Source organism: Cebus imitator, unplaced genomic scaffold (genome assembly GCF_001604975.1).
Source record: "Cebus imitator isolate Cc_AM_T3 unplaced genomic scaffold, Cebus_imitator-1.0 Scaffold473, whole genome shotgun sequence".
Taxonomy (NCBI): Eukaryota; Metazoa; Chordata; class Mammalia; order Primates; family Cebidae; genus Cebus; species Cebus imitator.
The window spans coordinates 1,378,438-1,399,824 of NW_016107788.1; the positions used below are offsets into that span (position 1 = coordinate 1,378,438).

General features: G+C 59.1%; 2 protein-coding genes across 6 annotated transcripts in view; one reads left to right on the forward strand and one right to left on the reverse strand.

The window, feature by feature from the left end:
* Nucleotides 1-8,758, forward strand: part of IL4I1 (interleukin 4 induced 1) — a 41,567-nt gene extending 32,809 nt beyond the window's left edge. For 2 of the 4 annotated variants that reach the window (XM_037732829.1, XM_037732830.1), the window contains exons 4-10: nucleotides 2,325-2,359; nucleotides 2,455-2,693; nucleotides 3,334-3,446; nucleotides 4,136-4,337; nucleotides 6,941-7,009; nucleotides 7,309-7,445; nucleotides 7,809-8,758. In XM_037732829.1, coding sequence (XP_037588757.1) covers nucleotides 2,325-2,359; nucleotides 2,455-2,693; nucleotides 3,334-3,446; nucleotides 4,136-4,337; nucleotides 6,941-7,009; nucleotides 7,309-7,445; nucleotides 7,809-8,742 — 1,729 coding nt within the window. In that variant the 3' untranslated portion in view covers nucleotides 8,743-8,758. Of the gene's footprint in view, nucleotides 1-792; nucleotides 1,713-2,324; nucleotides 2,360-2,454; nucleotides 2,694-3,333; nucleotides 3,447-4,135; nucleotides 4,338-6,940; nucleotides 7,010-7,308; nucleotides 7,446-7,808 lie in introns of those variants that run through there. The other 2 variants (XM_017512597.2, XM_017512596.2) reach the window with 2 other exon arrangements.
* An 867-nt stretch (nucleotides 8,759-9,625) lies between these two features.
* Nucleotides 9,626-21,248, reverse strand: TBC1D17 (TBC1 domain family member 17). 2 transcript variants are annotated; one of them, XR_001820113.2, is made up of 17 exons: nucleotides 21,056-21,248; nucleotides 20,542-20,640; nucleotides 20,211-20,285; nucleotides 17,975-18,098; nucleotides 16,905-17,112; nucleotides 16,229-16,340; nucleotides 15,981-16,139; nucleotides 15,213-15,341; nucleotides 15,029-15,132; nucleotides 14,337-14,431; nucleotides 13,739-13,855; nucleotides 13,539-13,639; nucleotides 13,340-13,439; nucleotides 10,836-10,933; nucleotides 10,565-10,681; nucleotides 10,068-10,228; nucleotides 9,626-9,971 (listed from the first exon to the last, which is right to left on the reverse strand). XR_001820113.2 is itself a non-coding variant. In XM_017512595.2 (17 exons), the coding sequence occupies exons 1-17, from the start codon at nucleotides 21,074-21,076 to the stop codon at nucleotides 9,771-9,773; spliced, it is 1,947 nt and encodes a 648-aa protein (XP_017368084.1). In that variant the 5' UTR covers nucleotides 21,077-21,248; the 3' UTR covers nucleotides 9,626-9,770. The 2 variants fall into 2 exon arrangements, 1 of the variants encoding a protein (XP_017368084.1); XM_017512595.2 differs by having other exon boundaries at nucleotides 10,068-10,154.
* Between the last annotated feature and the right edge of the window lie 139 nt (nucleotides 21,249-21,387).

Consider the following 21,387-nt stretch of genomic DNA (forward strand, 5'->3'; position numbering starts at 1 on the left):
TTTGAGAAGGAGTCTAGCTCTGTCGCCCAGACTGAAGTGCAGTGGTACGATCTCGGCTCACTGCAACCTCCGCCTCATGTGTTCAAGCAATTCTCTGCCTCAGCCTCCCAAGTAGGCACCTGCCACCATGCCCGGCTAATTTTTTGTATTTTTAGTAGAGACGGGGTTTCACCACCTTGGCCAGGCTGGTCTCAAACTCCTGGGCTGAAGCAATCTTCCCAGCTTGTTCTCCCAAAGTGCTGGGATTATAGGAGTGAGCCACTGCACCCAGCCCTTGTTACTATTTTATTTATTATTATTATTATTATTTTGAGACAGAGTCTCACTCTGTCACCCAGGCTGGAGGGCAGTGGCACGATCTCAGCTCACTGCAACCTCCACCTCCCAGGTTTAAGCGATTCTCCTGCCTCAGTCTCCTGAGTAGCTGGGATTACAGGCACCGGCCATCACACCCAGCTAATTTTTGTATTTTTAGTAGAACAGGGTTTCACCCTTTCACCTGACCAGATGGCCAGGCTGGTCTTGAACTCCTGACATAAGGTGGTCCGCCAACCTCAGCCTCCCAGAGTGCTGGGATAACAGGCATGAGCCACCGCTGGCCCTTGTCGCTGTTTTTGCTGACCCGAGCTCTTTCGGCCTGGGGCCCGTCCAGCTCTCTGATGGTTTCCCGTAGACTTCTTACTCACGTTCACCCCCAGCCCTCCCTGGCCATAAACCACATCCCTCTTTGATTTACTGCAGGCGTTTCCCATCTTCTTGGTAATGCCCCTGACAACCCTTAATCAGGAGAATTGCTCCCTCTGCTTTTCCCCCTCACCAAGCCCCTGGCTCCCTCTCCCCCCACCCCCACGGAAAGTCCCCGCTGTTTCTTCTCCACCCCCGCCCACTTCAAGGTGCCGCCCCACACCCAGCCCCGAGCACTAAGGTGGTTCTCAAGGCAGGGATGGGTGAAGCCTGAGCTCTTCCACCTGCCTGGTGGCCACTCACAGAACCCCTCCCGCAGGGCCCCTGCGGCCACAGCTGCTGGCATTTCCAAAGGAGCTGCTTCCTGTACTACCTGGTCCTAAAACACCGTGACATCCCCATTTGACAGCTGCAGACAGGAGCCACAGAGGGGAGGGCGGGCTCACAGCCCACGTCCTGACCCCTGGGCCATGGCTGTCAGTCCTAATGCTACACCCTTTTGACAGAGGGGGAGACTGAGGCTCTGAGTGGCAAGTGAAGGGGCAAGTGGAACCATGGGAGGCCCCATAGGACATGGCGTCACCTGATGGAGAGGGACCTGGAGGGGAAAATTGGCCTGGCCCAGGGACTGTAGCCCCTCTGTCCCCAGGCCGCAGGAATCAAGGCAGCATGGGGGAGGGTAGAAACAACGGCTCCGGTGATCAGGGACGGGGGCGGCCGAGGGACATTCCCCACTGTCGCCACGGTTACCTGAGCATCTATTTCTGGCTTCCAAACCACCCCAGAACTATCTGGGGCAAAAGGAAGAAGAGACTGAGCGACTTCCTCGACCCCCTTTCTCCAACCTCAACTAGACTGAGTATCTGACTCTGTGACTCCAGAAAACCAGTTTCATTTCCCTTGGCCAATTTCCCAAAAGGAGGGGTGGGCGGGGCTCTGCCAGTTGAAGGGGAGAGAAAGGGCCACAGCAGAGACAGTGGAGGGCGGAGGAGAGGATCGCGCGGTGCTGCTGTCACCAAGAGCCGGAGGTAGCGACACAGCCAGTGGTCGGGGCACAGAGAGAGGACCCACAGAAATAGGGACTGAGAAGCAGTCAGGTGGGGAGGTGAGGAGGAGGGAAAAGAGGCCAGGCAAGGCGGCTCACGCCTGGAATCCCAGCACTTTGGGAGGCCGAGGCGGGTGGATCACCTGAGGTCAAGAGTTTGAGACCAGCTTGGCCAATGTGGTGATTAGCCAGACGTGGTTGTGGGTGCCTGTAACTCCAGCTACTTGGGAGGCTGAGGTGGGAGGATAGCTTGAATCCGGGAGGTGGAGGTTGCAGGGAGCCAAGATTGTACCACTGCACTACAGCCTGGGCGACAGAACAAGACTGTTAAAAAAAGAAAGAAAGAAAGAAAAGAAAGAGGGAAAAGAGACAGAGAGCAGCCCGAGAGAGCAGTGGCGGAGGAGATCGCTGAGGAGGGAGGCAGGGATGGCCAGGGGACTCTGAAGGAATGGGGTCGGGGGACACAAGTCCAGAGAGGAGGGCAGTGATGGGGGAAGGGCTGGGTGCAGCAGCTGGGCAGCCCATGGGAGACAGAGTCAGGCTCCAGGGCACTGAGGCGGCGGTCACAGTGGCCCTCACTTCTCCTCCACCCCAGGCGCCATCTCCCACCGACAGTCATGGCCCCGCTGGGTGAGTAAGCAGAGGAGGGGCTCTGGGACAAGTGAGCAGAACCCCTCTCCCCCGACCCGCCGCGCACCCGCTGACCCTGTCCTCCCCCTCTCTAGTCCTGCGCCTCCTCGTCCTCGTCCTCATCCTCCTCAGCCTGGCAGCCTCCCAGGACTGGAAGACTGAACGCAGCCAGGACCCCTTCGAGAAATGCATGCACGATCCTGACTACGAGCAGCTGCTCAAGGTGGTGACCCTGGGCCTCGATCGGACCCTCAAGCCCCAGAGGGTGATTGTGGTTGGCGCTGGCGTGGCTGGGCTGGTGGCCGCCAAGGTGCTCAGCGATGCCGGACACAAGGTGGGAAGTGCTGCTTGTAGACTACCTGGAGTCCCTCCTGCTGCAGGCTGGGGGTCCCTGGGCAGAGGGACCTGGCCCCGATCCTGCTTGAAGGGGCGGGGTGGGGTGGGGGAGGGGAGGGAGAGGCTACCTTTCCCCCTGGTCTAGGGGTTAGGCCCAAACTGCCTACTGCCACGTGTCATCATTGAGAGGCCCTAGACTTTCCTGTCCCACTTTCCTCATCCCAGACGGAAGTGTCACAGAAAGCCCCTCTGTCCTGGGGTGGGGTGCCTGTCAGTGGAGCTGGAAACTTTACCAAGGGGATGTGTGCCCTGAGGTCTAACCACTGACCTACTCACCGAAATCCAAGAATGAGAACGGTCCAGCCCTGGGACTTCTACATATAGGGTTTATCTCCCAGCTCTCTGAGTCGGGAAGTCCCTCTGAAGTCTAGCTGGCGGCCTTCCTGCTGTACTCTGGAACTGCTCACTCGGTTCTGTTCTCCCACCTCACATACAGAAAGGGACCCTCGCCTAGTCTAGGGTCTAGGTCTGTGCCACTGTGAGGACGGAAGAAGGCAGGGGGCTGGCACGGGGCAGGGGAGCAGGGAATGGTCATGGGTGGAACTGAAGGGCCCTCCTCACCCTACGGTTTCCCTCAGGTCACCATCCTAGAGGCAGATAACAGGATCGGGGGCCGAATCTTCACCTACCGGGACCGGAACACAGGCTGGATTGGGGAGCTGGGAGCCATGCGCATGCCCAGCTCCCACAGGTGACCTGGCAACCCACCCACACATGTGCCCTGACTCAGCCAGCCCCCTAGCTCCACACCCATGCCAGAGCAGGCCCGAACTCCAGCTCTGACTCCCAAACCCAAACCCAGCCTCCGACCCCATCCTTCACCTGATCCCCGTGACAGTCCTGCTTCAGCCCCAGCAGCCGGCCTCTGGCAGCACTCAGGCCACCTGGTCCCTAGCCTCATGCTGGACCCCAGCTGCTCTCCCCTCCCACCTCCCAAGTCCCTCTAGGGACCTGGCCACCCCCACCGGAGCCCGGCCCTCACTCACCAGACCCCAAGCCAGCCCTGCCCGTCCCAAACGCCAGCTCCTCTGTGGTCCCCTGCAGCCCTGCAGCTCCACCACCCCCACATCTTTAGGCACTCCAGCCCCAGGCCCCTCCCCACCTCAAACCCCCATCCAACCCAAACTCTGCCCCCCTTCCCGATTCTAATCCAGCCTCTATCCCCGCTCCTAACCTGATCCTAATCCTGGTGCTGCCCTAAGCCTTCCAACCTTGTCCCCATTTCATTCCCATTCCCCAGCACTGATCACCCCAAATCTAGCCCCACTCCCAGCCTCACGCTGGCCCCCAGCTATTCTCCCCTCCCACCTCCCAAGTCCCACTAGGGACCAGGCCACCCCCGCAGGAGCCTGGCCCTCATCCACCTGCTCCCTCGCTCAGGATCCTCCATAGGCTCTGCCAGGTCCTGGGGCTCAACCTCACCAAGTTCACCCAGTATGACGAGAACACGTGGACGGAGGTGCACGAGGTGAAGCTGCGCAACTACATGGTGGAGAAGCTGCCTGAGCAGCTGGGCTATGCCCTGCGGCCCCAGGAAAAGGGCCACTCCCCTGAAGACATCTACCAGATGGCTCTCAACCAGGTGGGCACCTGCCGCACCTCCTCCCGCTCTGACTTCTGTGTCCTCCTCCCCAGCTCGCCCTGGCTGGCTCCCTGGCCTGGCTTTTCTTCTCTGTTATTCCTTGGGTCCCCTCCATGGGGTTGGGTGCCTGTTGGTAGAGACGGAAATTCGACCAAGGGCATGTGTGCCATGAGGTCTAACCACTGACCTACCCACAGAAATCGGAGAATGAGAGTGGCCAACTCCACGGGCTTCTGTGCCTGTGGGTCATCTCCCAACTCACTTTTTTTTTTTTTTTTTGAGATGGAGTATCACTCTGTCGCTCAGGCTAGAGTATAATGGCACGATCTCGGCTCACCGAAACCTCCGCCTCCTGGGTTCAAGTGATTCTCCTGCCTCAGCCTCTCAAGTAGTTGGAATTACAGGCACGCGCCACCACGCCTGGCTAATTTTGTATTTTTAGTAGACAGGGGGTTTCTCCATGTCAGTCAGGCTGGTCTTGAACTCCCGACCTCAGGTGATCTGCCCGCCTCAGCCTCCCAAAGTGCTGGGATGACAGGCGGCAGCCACCGCGCCTGGCCCAGCTCCCTTCTTTAGCCTCCCCATAAGTACTGCTAACCCCAAAGCTGCATTGGCTTTTCGTCTCTTCCCTTTTCACCCACACGCTGTCCTGGATAACCTCCCCGGTCTCCAGTGTGGATCCAGAAACTGACATCTCCTAAATCTGTCTCCCAAGACCCTGGCCTGTGTCCCACCCCAGGCCCTCTAGCACCACTGGGCTCAACACCTTCCCCTAAACCCGTTCCTCCTCCTGTTGCCCCCATCTCACGATGGCCCCACCATCCCACAGTCACGGGCAGACCCCCAGGAGCCATCTTCCTCCCGACCTCCTACTCGCCCACCTCCCCCACTGTCAGTGCCCACCCCTGTCCCCGGACGCTCATGCCCTGCTCCCCTCTGCCCACCCCAGCTCAGGCCTCCTCCTCTGCCCTGGGCCCTCCCCTAGTCTCCCCTCCAGCTGCACAGGCTCCATCTTCCCAACCTGGTAGAGGAGCGTCTTCCCACACACCCAGAGTGATACTGCTCACAGCCCCTGGTGGCTCCGCCTTGCCTCAGGCTCAGTTTTGAGCCCTGACTGGCCTACCCTCCTGCACCCCTCCAGCTTCACATTCTTTTCTCCTCTGAGGAACTTTTGTCCTCATGGTGGTCCCTATGCCCCCAGCTGTGTTCCTCACTCCCACTACACCTGTGCATCCCACCCCGCCCAGAATGCCTTTCCCTTCCCCACACAGGAACTCCTACTCTGCCCTCAAGAGCCAGCTCCAATGTCCCCTCCTCCAGGAAGCCTTCCCTAATACCTTTTATTTTTATTTATTTATTCATTTTATTTATTTTTTTTGAGACAGAGTCCCCCATCTTCAAAAAAAAAAAAAGAAAGAAAAGAGGCCGGACACGGTGGCTCACACCTGTAATCCTAGCACTTTGGGAGGTGGGTGGATCACCTGAGGTCAGGAGTTTGAGACCAGCCTGGCTGGCATGGCATAACCCCATCTCTTCTAAAAACGCAAAAATCACCCAGGTATGGTGGTGGTGCGCCTGTAATCCCAGATACTCGAGAGGCTGAAGTAGGAAAATTGCTTGAACCTGGGTGGTGGAGGATGCAGTGAGCTGAGATTGTGCCACTGCCCTCCAGCCTGGGCGACAGAGCGAGACTACCTCTCAAAAACAAAAAAGACGCCAGGCGCGGTGGCTCACGCCTGTAATCCCAGCACTTTGGGAGGCCGAGGCAGGTGGATCACAAGGTCAAGAGATCGAGACCATCCTGGTCAACATGGTGAAACCCCGTATCTACTAAAAATACAAAAATTAGCTGGGCATGGTGGCGCGTGCCTGTAATCCCAGCTACTCAGGAGGCTGAGGCAGGAGAATTGCCTGAACCCAGGAGGCGGAGGTTGCGGTGAGCCGAGATCGCACCATTGCACTCCAGCCTGGGTAACAAGAGCGAAACTCCGTCTCAAAAAGAAAAAAAAAAAAAAAAAAAGAAGACGACTGAGGGGCTGGCAGGGGCCTGGAACACCAGGCTGAGGGGTGAGAACTCTGTGGCTCTAGGCGCTGGGAGCCACAGGAAGGCTGTGGGCAGGGGATGAACTGGTAGGTAAACTTCTCAGCCACCATGCCCTGTCAGCCCTGACCAGTGGCACAGGGGGCCAGCTTCAGCCCGTGGCCAGCAACCAATAATCACTGTGCCCCGGGAGGACACAGCACGCCTGAGACCCTCTCCCAGCCTCCTCTCCAGCTGCCCACATCCCTGCCTCCATGGAGCTCACAGGCTGGCGCAGGAATAGGCAAAATAACACCCAACTGGGACAAGCTGTGACCAGCTGGGCAAACGAGGGGGATGAGGCGGTGTTAACGGTTTGGGAAGATGGGAGGAGTGGCGGCATCTGAGCTGCAGAGGAGGGCAAGGCAGAGGGCACGGCGTGGACAAAAGCCCAGAGGCTTCAGAGTGGTGAAAGGCTGGCCATGGGCAGAACCACAAGGAGAAGCCAGGGGTGGGCTCCAGACCCAGCCTCCACCCTGGCTGCCCCGGCAGCGCGGCATCATGTCTGCCTCTCCCACAACAGGCCCTCAAAGACCTGAAGATGCTGGGCTGCAGAAAGGCAATGAAGAAGTTTGAAAGGCACACGCTCTTGGTGAGTGGGGTTCTTGGTTCTGCTGAGACGCAAGGCAAAGAGAGTGACCGTGGGCCTTCCCCAGAGAGTCAGGAGGCGGGAACCTGGGACCCTAGTCCTGCCACTGCCTTCCTGCCTGACCCCGGGGGCTGGACACGCCTTCTCTCTGGACCTCAGTTTCCCTCATCTGTCACAGAGCGGGAACCGGATCTCTAGGGTCCAAGGACGTGTCATGGAATCAGGAGGCCTGGCTGGGGAAGGGTCCTCTCTGGGGGTGCCGCCCGCCTGGGCCCTGACCTCGGCCCGCGCCCACTCTGCAGGAATACCTCCTCGGGGAGGGGAACCTGAGCCGGCCGGCCGTGCAGCTTCTGGGAGACGTGATGTCCGAGGATGGCTTCTTCTATCTCAGCTTTGCGGAGGCCCTTCGGGCCCACAGCTGCCTCAGCGACAGGCTCCAGTGAGGGGCGGGGCCGACGGGCAGGGGAGGGGCGGGCGGGGGCCAATCGTGGCAAGTATCGGGGAGTGGGAGGAGTCTCGGGGCCGGGGGGGCGGAGCTGTTGTGAAGGGCGTGACCTGATTGACAGGGGAGGGGTAAAGGGTTCCCGGATAAAGGGCACGGCCTGGGGAGGAGAAGTGGTGGAGTTCCAGGTCACACAATCCACTACTGCGGCCTCCAGGATGTCAGGAACGGGCGGGATCCGGAGAGGTGGATGAAGTGGGAGCGGGTCGGTGAACATAAGGGCCAGCAGCCGAAGTGGGTGGGGCCAGACGGAGGGGCGGGGCCGCAGAACCCGGGGTCACGCCCCTGCCCCGCCCGCAGGTACAGCCGCATCGTGGGTGGCTGGGACCTGCTGCCACGCGCGTTGCTGAGCTCGCTGTTGGAGCCTGTGCTGTTGAACGCGCCCGTCGTGGCGATAACCCAGGGGCCGCATGATGTGCAAGTGCAGATCAAGAACTTTCCCCGGGCGCGGAATCTGAAGGCGCTGAAGGCCGACGTGGTGCTGCTGACCGCGAGCGGGCCGGCGGTGCAGCGCATCACCTTCTCGCCGCCGCTTCCCCGCCACATGCAGGAGGCGCTGCGGGGACTGCACTACGTGCCGGCCACCAAGGTGTTCTTGAGCTTCCGCAGGCCCTTCTGGCGCGAGGAGGACATCGAGGGCGGCCACTCGAACACAGACCGCCCGTCGCGCATGATTTTCTACCCGCCGCCGCGCGAGGGCGCGCTGCTGCTGGCCTCGTACACGTGGTCGGACGCGGCCGCGGCGTTCGCCGGCCTGAGCCAGGAAGAGGCGCTGCGCGTGGCGCTGGAAGACGTGGCTGCGCTGCACGGGCCGTTCGTGCGCCAGCTCTGGGACGGCACCGGCGTCGTCAAGCGCTGGGCCGAGGACCCGCACAGCCAGGGTGGCTTCGTGGTGCAGCCGCCGGCGCTCTGGCAAACCGAAAAGGACTACGGGCCGTACGACTGGTCTGTCCCTTATGGCCGCATCTACTTCGCCGGCGAGCACACTGCCTACCCGCACGGCTGGGTGGAGACGGCGGTCAAGTCGGCGCTGCGAGCCGCCATCAAAATCAACAGCCGGGAGGAGCCTGCATTCGAGACGGCCAGCGCAGAGGGGCAGAGGCAGAGGCAGGGGCATGCGCATGGGGTGGCGGGCAGCCCCTCGTATGACCTGGCAGAGGAAGAGGGCAGCCACCCTCCAGTCCAAGGCCAGTTACCTCTCCAGCACACTACCTACACGAGGACCTGGCATTAAAGTATTTTCGGAAAAAGCCGTGTGGTCCAGCCTCCCCCGTGGCTCAGTTACTTCCCCAATTTGCCTGCACCGGAACCCCTAGCCCTGCAGGTAGCAGGTGCCGCGCCTATCCTGGAGCCTTCCACAATCTGCCCCTCACTTCTTCCCGGAGAGTGGGGCTCCACAGGAGGGGGGACACGCAGAGGGAACAGGACGGACTCCCTGCACCACCGGAAAATGGCAGTCATGGAGACCATCTCCGACTGTCACGAAGCCGAAGCACAGATGGGCCCTAATGCTAGGAACAGCCCGGCTGACAGTGGCTGAACAGATGATTTTTCTCATAAGCAGCAGCTGGAAGGGCAGACTCAGCATGCAGCTCTGCAGGCCCTTCCACCTTGGTTATGCCCGGGAAGTGTTCCCAGGTCGCAGCTGCTGCCCCGAGCACCCCATCTTCACTCCACTCCTCCAAAACCCCCAGTCAGGCCGGGCGACGTAGCTCACGCTTGTAATCCCACCACTTTGGGAGGTCGGGGCAGCCATATCGCCTGAGGTCAGGAGTTCAAGACCAGCCTGGCCAACATGATGACACCCCGCCTCTACCAAAAATACAAAAATCAGCCGGGTGTGGTGGTGCACGGCTGTAGTCCCGTCTACTTGGGAGGCTGAGACAGGAGAATTGCTTGAACCCTGGAGGCAGAGGCTGCAGTGACCCGAGATCTGCCACTGCACTCAAGCCTGGGTGACAGAGCAGGACTCCATCTCATAAGACAAATCAAATCAGGCAACTCAGGGAGCCCTGCCTCCACAAACCCCAATCATTCACTCTAGGCTCTGCCGAGCCACAATCCCCACCAAGGTCGGAGCCCACGTGGCAGCTTCCCCCCACTAACATGAAGCCAACTGCACAAGAGAAGTGTCAGTTTAATGAAGCCAGCTTATCAGGAGGGCGCGGCGGCCGGGGGCGGAGCGCACCCGCCCCCTCGCAGGTGTCCCTGGCCTCCTGCGCAGGCTAAAGTGCCTGTGCAGAGCGAGGCTGCCTGGCGGGGTTAGGAGTCGGCGCCGTCGTCCTCTTCCTCCGGCAGGATCTCCAGGCTGCTGTCGGGCTGCGGGGCTGTGTCCGCGGGGGGCGGCGGGGAAGGCGCGGCCCGGGTGGGCGACAGCGGCAGGGGAGACGCGGTGGGCGAGGGGCTGTGGGGCTCTGCGGGCGGCGCCAGCCCCAGAATCTCCTGCACGTTGTGGGGCAGCTCCTAGAGGCGCCGAGCGAGGGCGGCGAAAAGCAGAAGGTGACGGTGAGATAGGGGCGGGGTTCGGGTGGGGGCGCTGGGGGGCGGGCGGGCACTCACGGGGCAGGCGGTCAGCTGGCGGTGCAGGGCCTCGGCGCGCGTCAGCACGTCCTCCACGCTCAGCTTCATAGTCAGCTCGTTGATGTGCTGCGGGAGGGGGTGGGTCAGGCGCCAGCCAGCACTCAGCCACCTCCGCCCGAGCGCCCACTCTGTGCCTCGTGCTGGGGAACAATGAAGACACACCGGGCTGGCCCTCTGGGGGCTCGGAGGCGCGCTGGGGGCTGGGGGAGTCATGCTTCTCAGGCCTCTGGGAGCATTCTGGGCACGTACTGGGGGAGGGCAGGTCCCCACCCACCTGCCCTGTGAGGACCTTGCTGGGAGCAGGCAAGGGATGGGGCGGGAGAGAAACCCATGCGGCCCCACCCCGGCGGCGCTCTCAGCTAACCAGGCTTTCAATAATCCCACACTGAGCACCTGCTCCCCGGGGGTACTGCAGCCCTGGACGCGCCCAGCTCTGGTGGGAGGGAGTGCAGGGCGGGAAGGAGCCGGCGCCTCACCTTCAGGATCTCATTGGAGCCGAAGCCGGACAGCATGAGGGTGTCTCGCTCCATGTCTAGGATGGCGCAGGCTACCAGCAGGTGCAGATTGGGGCCAGGGAGCCCTGTCCACAGTACCTGGGGATGTGGGACAGAGGGAGGGAGGGGTCATGGCCCAGCCTGGGCCTGAGGACCCACCAGGGTCTGCCCCTCTCTGCCCAACCTCCCATCCTCTCCCACAGGTGGCAGAGCCCGCCCCTTCAGGCCTCCCTCCCACAGCTGGCTGGCCCACCTCCCACAGCCGGAGGACATCCAGGAAGGGGAATTCCCTCTTGAACCAGATCAGGAGCCACCGGAAGCAGAAGCAGAGAGAACCAGAGTCCTGGGAATCTGAGGAGGACATGGAGCCCACTCAGCCTTGTCCAGCGCTGGAACTGAGAGTCTAAGAAGCCATCCTGGCTGGAGGACCCTCCCCAAGTCTAGGCAAGTGACTTATGCCCGGCTTGGGACCCTCGGAGGTGAGGCAGGAGCAGCTCTGAACCCGGACCTCGCCCTCCTTCGTCCCACTTTCCAGAAGTGTGTTATTATACTTGCACATCTTCCACAGACATGGAAGGGAGGCAGGGTGCCAGCGCACCGGAGGAAACAGACCTCAGTGCCTGCTGCCGGTGAGAACTAAGGAAACTGGCACTCCTAGATACAAATTTTTATTAGCAAGAATAAGCTGAGGGCTGGGTGGGGTGGCTCACGCCCGTAACCCCAGCACTTTGGGAGGCCAAGGAGGGTGGATCACCTACGTCAGGAGTTCAAGACGGGCCTGGCCAACATGGTGTGAAACCCCATCTCTACTAAAAACACAAAAATTAGCCAGGCATGTGGCGCTTGCCTGTAATCCCAGCTACTTGGGAGGCTGAGGCAGGAGAATCGCTTGAACCTGGCAGGCAGAGGTTGCAGTGGGCCAAGATCAAGCCATTGCACACTCCAGCCTGGGTGACAGAGCGAGACTCCATCTCAAAAAAAAAACAAAAAAAACTGCAAAGGACCCGAATCTCCAGCAGGTGAAGTTAAATCAATTCTGCCACATCTTGCAGGTGGACAGAACACCATGCAGTCAAGAAAAGTGATGTTTGAGAAGACTTTGAATGACACAGAGGTGGCCTCTCCTTGAGCCCCAGGGAGTGAGGCTCTTCATGACTTAGTTTCCTCATCAGTAAGGCGAGGCCAGAATATCTCAGTTCCCTTCCTGGGGGTCCTAAAGCATCAGTGAGGAAATGTCCATAAATAAGTTAACTTATTATCATCGCCATCTGTACTCAGAAAGAATAATGTTATCAACAGCAACTTGAACATGCTTTTTTCTGTTTTTTGAGACAGAGGCTTGCTCTGTTGCCTAGGCTGAAGTGCAGTGGTACGACCTCAGCTCAAGGGATTCTCCTGCCTCAGCCTCCTGAGTAGCTGGGACTACAGGCATGCACCAAGCCCAGCTAATTTTTGTATTTTTAGTAGAGATGGGGTTTCACACCATGTTGGCCAGGCTGGTCTCAAACTCCTGACTTCAGGTGTTCCTGATCCACCCACTTTGGCGCCCAAAGTGCTGGATTACAGGCATGAGCTACCACACCTGGCCTCCCCCCACCCTCACTGTGTTTCCCAGGCTAGAGTGCAGTGGCACAGTTTCTCTGACTGCTAACCAACACCTCTGATTCTCGTGCCTCAGCCTCACCAGTAGCTGGGATTACTGACATGTGCCACCATAGCTGGCTAATTTTTTTTGTATTTTTAGTAGAGACAGTTTTGCTATGTTGCCCAGGCTGGTCTGGAACTCCTGGTCACAAGTGATCCAGCTGAACGGCCTCCCCAAGTGCTGGGATTACATTGTGCCCAGGCTAATTTTTAATTTTTTTTGTAGTTTCTCAATTTTTTCTGTTCTCCCAATGTTGCCCAGGCTGGTCTCAAACTCCTTGGCTCAACTGATCCTCCCACCTCGGCCTCCCGAAACACTGGGATTACAAGTGTGAACCACCACACCCGGCCTTACTTTTTCTTTCTTCATCTAAATTTCTTGCAGTTTTTACACTGACCAAGTAATGACGAATAAACATTTTTTTCCTTTTTTTGCTCTTGCTGCCCAGGCTGGAGTGCAGTGGTACCATTTTGGCTCATAGCAACCTCTGCCTCCCAGGTTCAAGCAATTATCCTGCCTCAGCCTCCCAGACAGCTGGGAATCACAGGCATGCGCCACCACGCCCGGCTAATTTTCTAATTTTAGTAGAGACGGGGTTTCTCCATGTTGGTCAGGCTGGTCTCGAACTCCTGACCTCAGGTGATCTGCCTGCCTCGGCCTCCCAAAGTGCTGGGATTACAGGCGTGAGCCACCGTGCCCGGGTGAAGAATAAAAAACACTAAAGCCAGGATGCAGCACCCCCAGCCTTAGGGCCCAGAGAACCAGTTTCTGATCCCTGGTTCAAGGTGAGCCACAGTCAGGTGGAGGTAAGAAGTGGCAGGAACATCCAGGTCCTTATTTCTGTAAAGTACCCAGCAGGTTAAGCCAAAGGTAAAGGCCAAACAGGATGGAGGTGAGCATGTGGGCGGGACGAGCCAGTGTGCCCGCGCTTGTGCGTTTCGTGACGTTTGGCTTCAAACAGCAATTCTGCCTCTACGTTCTAGGTCGCGTGGAGATGTGTCTCTTTTTTGGATCAGGACCCAATGTCCAGAACGTCACCTGTAGCTGCTACCAGAGACTCTGTCCAGGTCTGTGGCCCCACTGGCTCCTGCCCACCCGCCCGAGAGACATACCCAGGAAGTCACAGAGCGGGGGGTCCAGCACCCTCAGGAGCAGCAGCAGGCACCCAAGCTGCCGCTTCATGGTCTCCTGGCTCTCTTCAAAGTTCCCTTGCTGTGGGATGGAAACAGGGGAAGGAGGGCAGCCTCCGTGAGGTGCCAGGCCCCCTGATGGCTCCATGGGCCCCAGTCCCACGCCTGACCCAAGCCTCACCACAAGCTCCATGAAGCCACAGAAACACCAGAAGGCATCCACCTCGTTCTGAATGACGTAGAGGATCGGGGAGAGCAGGTCACTCATGCCCTGGACATAGCCTGGGGGGACAAGGGGTCAGGCTACAGCCAGGCCCACAGCGCTCCCCCGGCCCTGCCCGGCCCCGCCTGGCCCCGCCCTGCCTCTGGCCTGGCGCCCACCGAGGTCGAAGTGGTACATGCAGTAGGTGAGGAGGATGTCATTCAGCAGGCCCAGCCCCGGGTTCTCGGGACCCTCGTAGAACTTGTTGTTCCTGTCAGTGCGGCTCACGTCTCTCTCTGCGGGGACCGGGCGCAGGGTGCAAAGGTGAGAAGAGTAGAGGGGCCCATCCCTGCTGGCCACAAGGGCCAGCCCCCAGCACAGCACTCGCTCCAGGAGGAGAAGCAGAGCTGGTTCTAGAAACCATCACCGATGCTCCTGCTTTGAGGCGCCAGGCCTCCCGCTCACCAGCTGGCTGTATCCTCCCACAGTGGGGGAAACTGAAGCCCAGGGAGGCAAAGTCACTTGCCAAGATCAGGAGGCATCATTGACAGAGCTGAGACTGGACCCAAGGCAGCCAGCTCCTCTTCTTCCCCATCCCTTCACGAGCCTTGCTTGCTGGGGCCACTCCCTGACGGTCCGCGCTGCTTCCCTCCCAGGTGCCCCCTCCCTGGTGTTGGGAGGCAGGGGGCTTCCTGTATCTCCCCCTCACACCGGTGCCCGAGGCCCTCCTGCTGTTCCCTGCTCCCATCCACCCTGAGCGCCACCCCTGACACCGACCGATGAGGCTGCGATATCCGTGCAGGAGTGAGTTTCTCCGCTCCTGCTCGGGGCTCACAGATTTCCACTGCAGCTTCATGCGGAAATACTCATCCCTGAGAGATGGAAGGAAGCAAGATGTGAGACCGCCACTCTCTGCGGCACTGGGAGACCTCCCGGCCTGGCGCCACCTCCCTGGGCAGCCCTGCGGAGCCCCTCCCTGACCACACAGACCCAAGCAGGTCACCTCATCATTCTTGCCACCATCCCTTATGCTTCACCTTCCTACTACACCTCTCACTACACAGAAATCCTTGTTGGCGTTTGGTGACAATCTGTCACACATACACCCCTCCCCACTGCTGGATAGGGTACCAGGGACAGGGAACTGTCCAGCACTGCTGCATCCTCAGAGCCCGGCAGGTACATTACCTACACCAAGAATAAGGAAAGATAGGCCCTCCTTAGGTTATAAAACATGCTGCAGAACTATGATCATTAAAACCGTATGGCACAGAAATGAAAACTGCAATGGAGACAGCAGACAGACCATACAGGGGTGAGGATGGGTCTGGCTTGTTCGTTGCTATACTCCACAGGCTCAAGATGGCACCCAGATACAGTGGGCTCACAACCAGCATGCACAGAACCTGTCCTCTGGTGCCCTAGGAGGTGCCAGATGTTGTGCCTGGCAGGGCCTCCAGAGGACTCACGTTTTCTTGCGTACATGGGCCTTGTGCTCCTCAGCTGTGCCCTCCCAGCTGAGGTACCCCAGGAGAAACTTCCACGCCTCACGCCGCAGGCCGGGGCTCAGACCCTGGGGATGTGAGGGGACAGGCAGCTCAGTGGGCCCTTGTTCCGGCCCTGGCCCATCCTCCCACCTGCCCTGGCACTCACCCCCGAGAAGATCCGGTTCTTCAGCTCAGGGACCTGCTGCAGGCGGCCCTCAGGGCCCACGTGGCGCATCCACTCCTCCTCTGTGACTGGAGGGCCACGCTCCACAGTTGGCCGAGGCCCCAGCTCCACCTATGGGTGGAGGGCAAATGAGCCTGGGGCTCAGTGGGGCAGCTTCGGTCCACCAGCACAGAGCACTTCTTTTTTTTTTTTTGAGACGGAGTCTGGCTCAGTCGCCCAGGCTGGAGTGCAGTGGCACAATCTCAGCTGGCTTCAGGCCCTGCCTCCTGGGTTTAAGCAATTCTCCTGCCTCAGCCTCCTGAGTAGCTGGGCGCATGGTGGCATGCCCCACCATACCTGGCAAATTTTTATGTTTTTAGTAGAGACGGGGTTTCACCATGTTGGCCAGGATGGTCTTGATCTCCTGATCTCATGATCCGCCTGCCTCAGGCTCCCAAAGTGCTGGGATTACAGGCTTGAGCCACCGCGCCCGGCCTCAGAGCACTTCTTAGCTTTTGAATGACTAACACTCAGGGGCAGGCAGCAGCCTTGCCCAGGCTGAGCAGCCAAGTCACCCCCCAGTTAGGAGGGGTGCCCCAATAATAAAAACAAGCAGGTGCTCACTGTGCATGGCAGAGCTGTCCTTATGCACTGAGGCGGTCCCATTACCATCCCCAGTTTACCAAGGAGGAAACTGAGACCCGGCGAAATGAAGTCATGCGTCCAGGAGATAGAGCCAGAGCTGACAGGGAGGGTCCACTCACTACTCACACAGGAAATGACCTCGAACCCAGGCTCAGGCTCATCGTCGGGCGGCGGGGGAAGGTCGGAGGAGGCTCCCTCGGGCTGCGGCTGCAGGGCACCCCGGAAGAAGTTGGTCACTCGGGAGAAGCTGCTAAAGGTGGTGGAGTAGGGATCCTGGAGGAAGCGCTGGGGACGAGGCCAAAGGTAGGTCACGGCCCACCCCTTCTTGACCCTCCCTGCCCACACCCACCAGGCCTGGTGTCCGGGACACTCACAGACACCACATTGGAGCTGTCCTGGTCAAAGAGCTGCAGGTGGTGGAAGGAGTTGGAGAGGGCAGAGGAGTCGTGGGGGAAGACAAGGTAGAGGCGGGAGTCCTGTGGGGAGCTGGGAGGCGGGAGGTGACGCACAGGTGATGCACAGATAGGGGCCCAGTGTCCCAGGCTGGCTGTGCTCGCCCGACATCCGTTCCAGCCGCAGCATCCCAACCGCCCCTGGAGAATCCCTCATTTCTGGGGATGCTGTTACAGGGGGACCAGAACTGGATCCCAGGGGTGGGCACATGACTCAGGCCTGGCCAATGAGGGCCTTTCATCTTCTGGGCCAGGGTGACTGACTCAGGGACAAGCCAATGAGAAGCAGCTCTGGGATCTTGTTGGAATGTGAGGAAAGAGATGCTTTCTATCCAGTGGGGTTGTTAGGCCAGGGATGCTGGGGGACCAGAAAATGACAAACTCAGAAGGAAAAAGAGTAACTGTTTCCAACATTTTAGGACCTGGGTTCTGTCTGAAATCAACACTCCCCTTTGATTTCTCAGTTACATGTACTGGTCAACTCTTTGCTTTCCTTTAAATCAGTGCGAGTTGTGTTTCTTTCACAGCTGCAAGGGATCACGCAGCAGCCAGGGAGGGCTGGGCCCAGTTAAAGGCCCAGCACTGGGAAAGAGCTCACCTGGCCAACAGCAGGTAGCGGCTGAGGACACGCAGCAGGGCACGGGTGCCTCCGCGGTGGAAGTGCAGAGCAGGTAGGGAGCCTCCGGCCTGGGTCACCAGAACCAGGTAGGCCCAGCTGAGGCCCGGCTTGGAGCGGCGGATGGACTTGAGCTCCCCCAGACTCACCGAGAAGGCCCAGGAGCCCTGAGGGGAGCTGGGCTCTGCACCTAGGGAGATGGCGCTGTGCTGGGGGAGGTGTGGGAGGCCAGAGCCGGCCTTATCAACCTCACCCCAGGATGTCCCTTCGGCACAGGTATCTCCTGAGGGCGCCGCCACCAGCCACCCCCTGGCCTCTGGCCTCACATTCCTCGGAAGCACAGAAGAGTAAGATGCGAAGAGAGCCCAGTGGACATACACCTGTTCCAGAACCTTCCTAGGAACCCCCTGACCTGCAGGGTAAGGACCTATTCCTCAGCCTGGCACTTGAGGCCCCTCAAGTCTGTCCCTTTTCCCCGCCTATCTTACCTCCAACCCTTCTTCCCTCCAAATCCCACACTTGAGCCACAACAAAGGCCAGCGGCTCCCTAAACACACCAGGGCCGCCTGCCTCCGACTTGCACGGGCTACTCTCTCTGCCAGAAGAGAAAACTCTCAAGTGTCCCTCAGCACCAAGGTCTGGCATCACCTCTTCCTGGAAGGGGTCTCCATTCCCCAGAGGGGCCATGTGCCTTCTCTAGATGTCCCCTGAACCCTGTGTGACCCCAGAATGGTGCAAATCACCCTAAGTGGCTGCATCTGTTGCCCCCACAGCCTCGAACCTCAGAGGCAGGCCTCGTGTGGGGGCACCCACAGCCAATCCGGGAGCCCAGCAGGATGAGCAAGACTGCAACATCAGAGACACTGGTCATGCTGCCCTGGGCTGGGATGGTCCTGTACCCCCATTCACGTCCATGTTCCTGGGACTGGGAGGTGGTGACTGGTGGCCTTCTTGACTGTGGGCCGCAAAGCCGTTGGGGCCATGACCACTGAGAGCAAGATGTGTCATACCTGGCCCACACACGCCTCCCAAGGGCCACCTCCTCAGCCTACCTCTCGTGGGCTCCGAGTGTCGGGGCTGTGGCCGCACAGTGCTGATGACGGCCCAGTCGGGTTCATAGCCGGGATCAAAGGTGGGTTCCTCCTCAGAAGTGCAGGGGTCACCCCCACTGGAGTCCTTTGGGGAAAGGAGCAGACAGTAAGGGGCTGTGGATTCAGTTTCCAGATCTGAGCCTTGAGGCTACCCTGGAAGATAGCCCCAGTGACCAAAGAGGGAAACTAAGGCACAAAGAAGGTACAGCATTTGCTCAGGGTCACCCAATGCAGCCAGAGAGAGCCAGGACTTGACCCCATGTCTCCTGGTGCGTGGGGGAGGTCCATGCGACATGGCAGGTGGCTCTGCAGTCAGACTGTAGAATGCTTAACGTATACTGTTGGTACTCATTAGGACAATACAAAACAAAACCACGGTAAGATACCACTTTCCACCCTTTGAGATAGTGAGACTCTAAAAAAAAAACTGCATTTCCCAGGTTTCCTTGCAGCTAGAATCTGAATCACAAGACAAATTCTACCAACCACAGGCAGGCACACCTGAAAAGCAGAAATGACTTAAGGCAATTTCCGGGTGCCTTGGCTGTGTTTGGCTGTGGAGCAAGGAGGTAAAGGCTTATCTTCATCCTCCTGCCCTGGGGCGGCATGGGTGTCCAGCTCAGTCTTCCAGTGTCTGGTCACTAGCTCTGTGGTGCTGACTTCCTGACCCTGGGTGGAACTCGACAGCTCCAATGGAAGTCTCATTCCCCACAAAAAAACCCCTCTACAGGCTGGTTGTGGTGGCTCATGCCTGTAATCCCAGCACTGTGGGAGGCTGAGGCGGGCAGATCACGAGGTCAAGAGATTGAGACCATCCTGGCCAACATGGTGAAACCCTGTCCCTACTAAAAACACAAAAATTAGCTGGGTGTGGTGGCAGGCACCTGTAGTCCCAGCTACTTGGGAAGCTGAGGGAGAAGAATCGCTTGAACCCTGGAGGCGGAGGTTGCAGTGAGCCGAGATTGCGCCACTGTACTCCAGCCTGGCAACAGAGCAAGACTCCATCTCTTTAAAAAAAAAAAAAAAAAAAAACCCTCTCCAGAGGCATCCAACTTCTCCGTGTGCCTTGAAGGCTCTTCTGCTGTCCCTGAAATATCGTCTTGTCCTTTCATATCCTTAGAGTCCCAGCTCAAACGCCTGCTTTTCCAGGAAGCGATCTGGAATCAGACTGACTGGATTGAAACCCATGTTTCAACACCTCCTTGGGTTTTCGACCTCATCTACCAGTTTCTCAAAGAGTGAGTAAAGGTGAGAGCTTAGGTGGGTTTGGATCTGACTCATCTCTGGATCCCAGAGTTTCCCAGGTCAGGGTCCAGCCATGGGAAGTCCCAGGAGATATAAAGATGGGGAAGACGAGAGCAGTGGTGAAGTGGGTGAGCAGGCTGTCAGGCCCTGTCCTCTGGCACCAGAGGAAATGCCACTCCCCTTCAAGCAACTCAAATCCACAGGTTGAGCTGTCATCTTGCACCCTGGCAGGGATTTCCCAAGAAGCAAAGGGAGAGGGGTCAGCTGTCCCCAACATCGTGCGCCTCAAGGTCCCTGCTCTTTTTCCTGGAACAGGCACCCTCTGCCCATTTCACAAAAAGGAGGAAACCGAGAAGCAAAGAGTACCCGAGCCCACTAGGGTCACACATGCCCCACAAGTAGGTCTGGGATTGTACTCAGGTCCCCCAAATGACTTCCAACAGCACGGACCTAGAAAAAAGTGAGAGGAGCCGGCGCAGTGGTGCGCGCCTGAGTCCCAGCTACTCGGAAGGCTGAGGTGGGAGGATCACTTGAGCCCTGGAGTTCTGGGCTGTAGTGCGCTATACCGATAGAGTGTCCGCACTAAGTTTGGCATCAATATGGTGACCTCCCGGGAGTGGGGGGCCACCAGGTTGCCTAAGAAGGGGTGTACCAGCTCTGATCCCAAACGGAGAAGGTCAAAACTCCAGTGCTGATCAGTAGTGCGATCGCGCCTGTGAATAGCCACTGCATTCCAGCCTGGGCAACACAGAGACACCCTGTCTCTTAAAAAAAAAAAGAAAAAAGCGGGCCAGGCGCCGTGGCTCACGCCTGTAATCTCAGCACTTTGGGAGGCCGAGGCGGGCGGATCACCTGAGGTCAGGAGTTCAAGACCAGCCTGGCCAACATGGCGAAACCCAATCTTTAAAAAAAAAAAAAGCGAGTGGAGAAGGGCAAAGGGGGTGGAGCCTACCTTCTTGGAGAAGAGGATTTGAGTAGAATCTCCAGCCTCCTCTACAGGAGCCCAGTGCAGGAGGACGTCACTGTCCTAGGGGAAGGAAGGAGGAGCGGTTAGAGGCGTTCCCTAAACCACATTCCCAAAACTTTCCGTTGCAAATTTCCAAACTTTCCCGGTTTCTACCCTCTGCCTTTCAAAGCCCCGCCCCTCATTCCAGTTCCCATCCCCAGCCTTCTTCAGGTCCCTCTGCTGAGCGCCAGACCAAACTCCTCCGGTTGCCGCCTGCATCCCAGAGCGCCTGCATCCCGCTAGGAGCGGGCACAAGCCCTGCTCCCTCCCAGCGCACCTTTTCCACGACACGGATGACACCAGCGATGAGGGAGTCTCGATCCTGATACTTCTTAGCGCTGGTGTGCAGGTACACTCCGCCCTTCTCAAATACCACCTGGGTTGGGGGGAACCAGCGAGATTTGGGGCCCAAGCCAGGGCGACACGCGAGGGGACCGGCCCAGGGGAGCCAATAGGGACGGGCCCCGGGAGGAGCCACCCTCAGGGGGCGGGGCCGGGAGAGCCATTGCCCCGGGACCAGGGCGGGGAGAGCGGTCCAGCCAGCGTTCGGAGGCGGGCGTGCGTTCCACAGGGGGCGGAGCCCAAGGAGTCGCCTGACCCAGGGGCGGGGCCATGAGAGGGTCTCCCACGGGGTGGTGGACGGGAGGGTGATGGCGCGTTTATGAGAGATCGGTGTTTGCCAAGGCCGTGCCGAACTCTCAGGAGCACGCGCAAGGGCTGAGGGCGGAGCTGAACACTAGACGGGGCGTTTCGCATAGACTGAAGCGAGGGAGAGCGCCCTCAGTGCTTACCCTGTAGCCGGCTCCTTCCATAGCCGCCGCCGAAGGCCCCACTGCCCCGCCTCCCCTCTTTCCAAGTCAGCGTGTTGTCACTTCCGGAGAAAACAGCTCCCCTCTGGGCCGGACAGTGGTAGCGCCCCAACCCGTTCTAGAGCCGGAGTGGGTGAAACCATCTTTCAGAAGGGGGTTATTCCACTGGAACCTCAAGGGCGGATCGGAGTCACGTGGCGCCAACGCCGAAGGTGGAGCTGGCCGCGGAGTGTGCGCAGGCGCTGTGTTCTCCCTCTCGCCACGAAGTAAACAAGTGGGAGGGTCTGAGAGCTGCACCAGCTGGGGCAAGCACG

Coding starts and splice junctions, on each gene's coding strand:
- TBC1D17 (XM_017512595.2), bottom strand. CDS start 21,076: ATGGAAGGAGCCGGCTACAGG. Junction 16,140..16,228: donor ACAGCTCCAATGTGGTGTCT/GTGAGTGTCCCG, acceptor CCTCGTCCCCAG/CGCTTCCTCCAGGATCCCTA. Junction 10,682..10,835: donor ATGTCCTCCGGCTGTGGGAG/GTGGGCCAGCCA, acceptor CCACATCCCCAG/GTACTGTGGACAGGGCTCCC.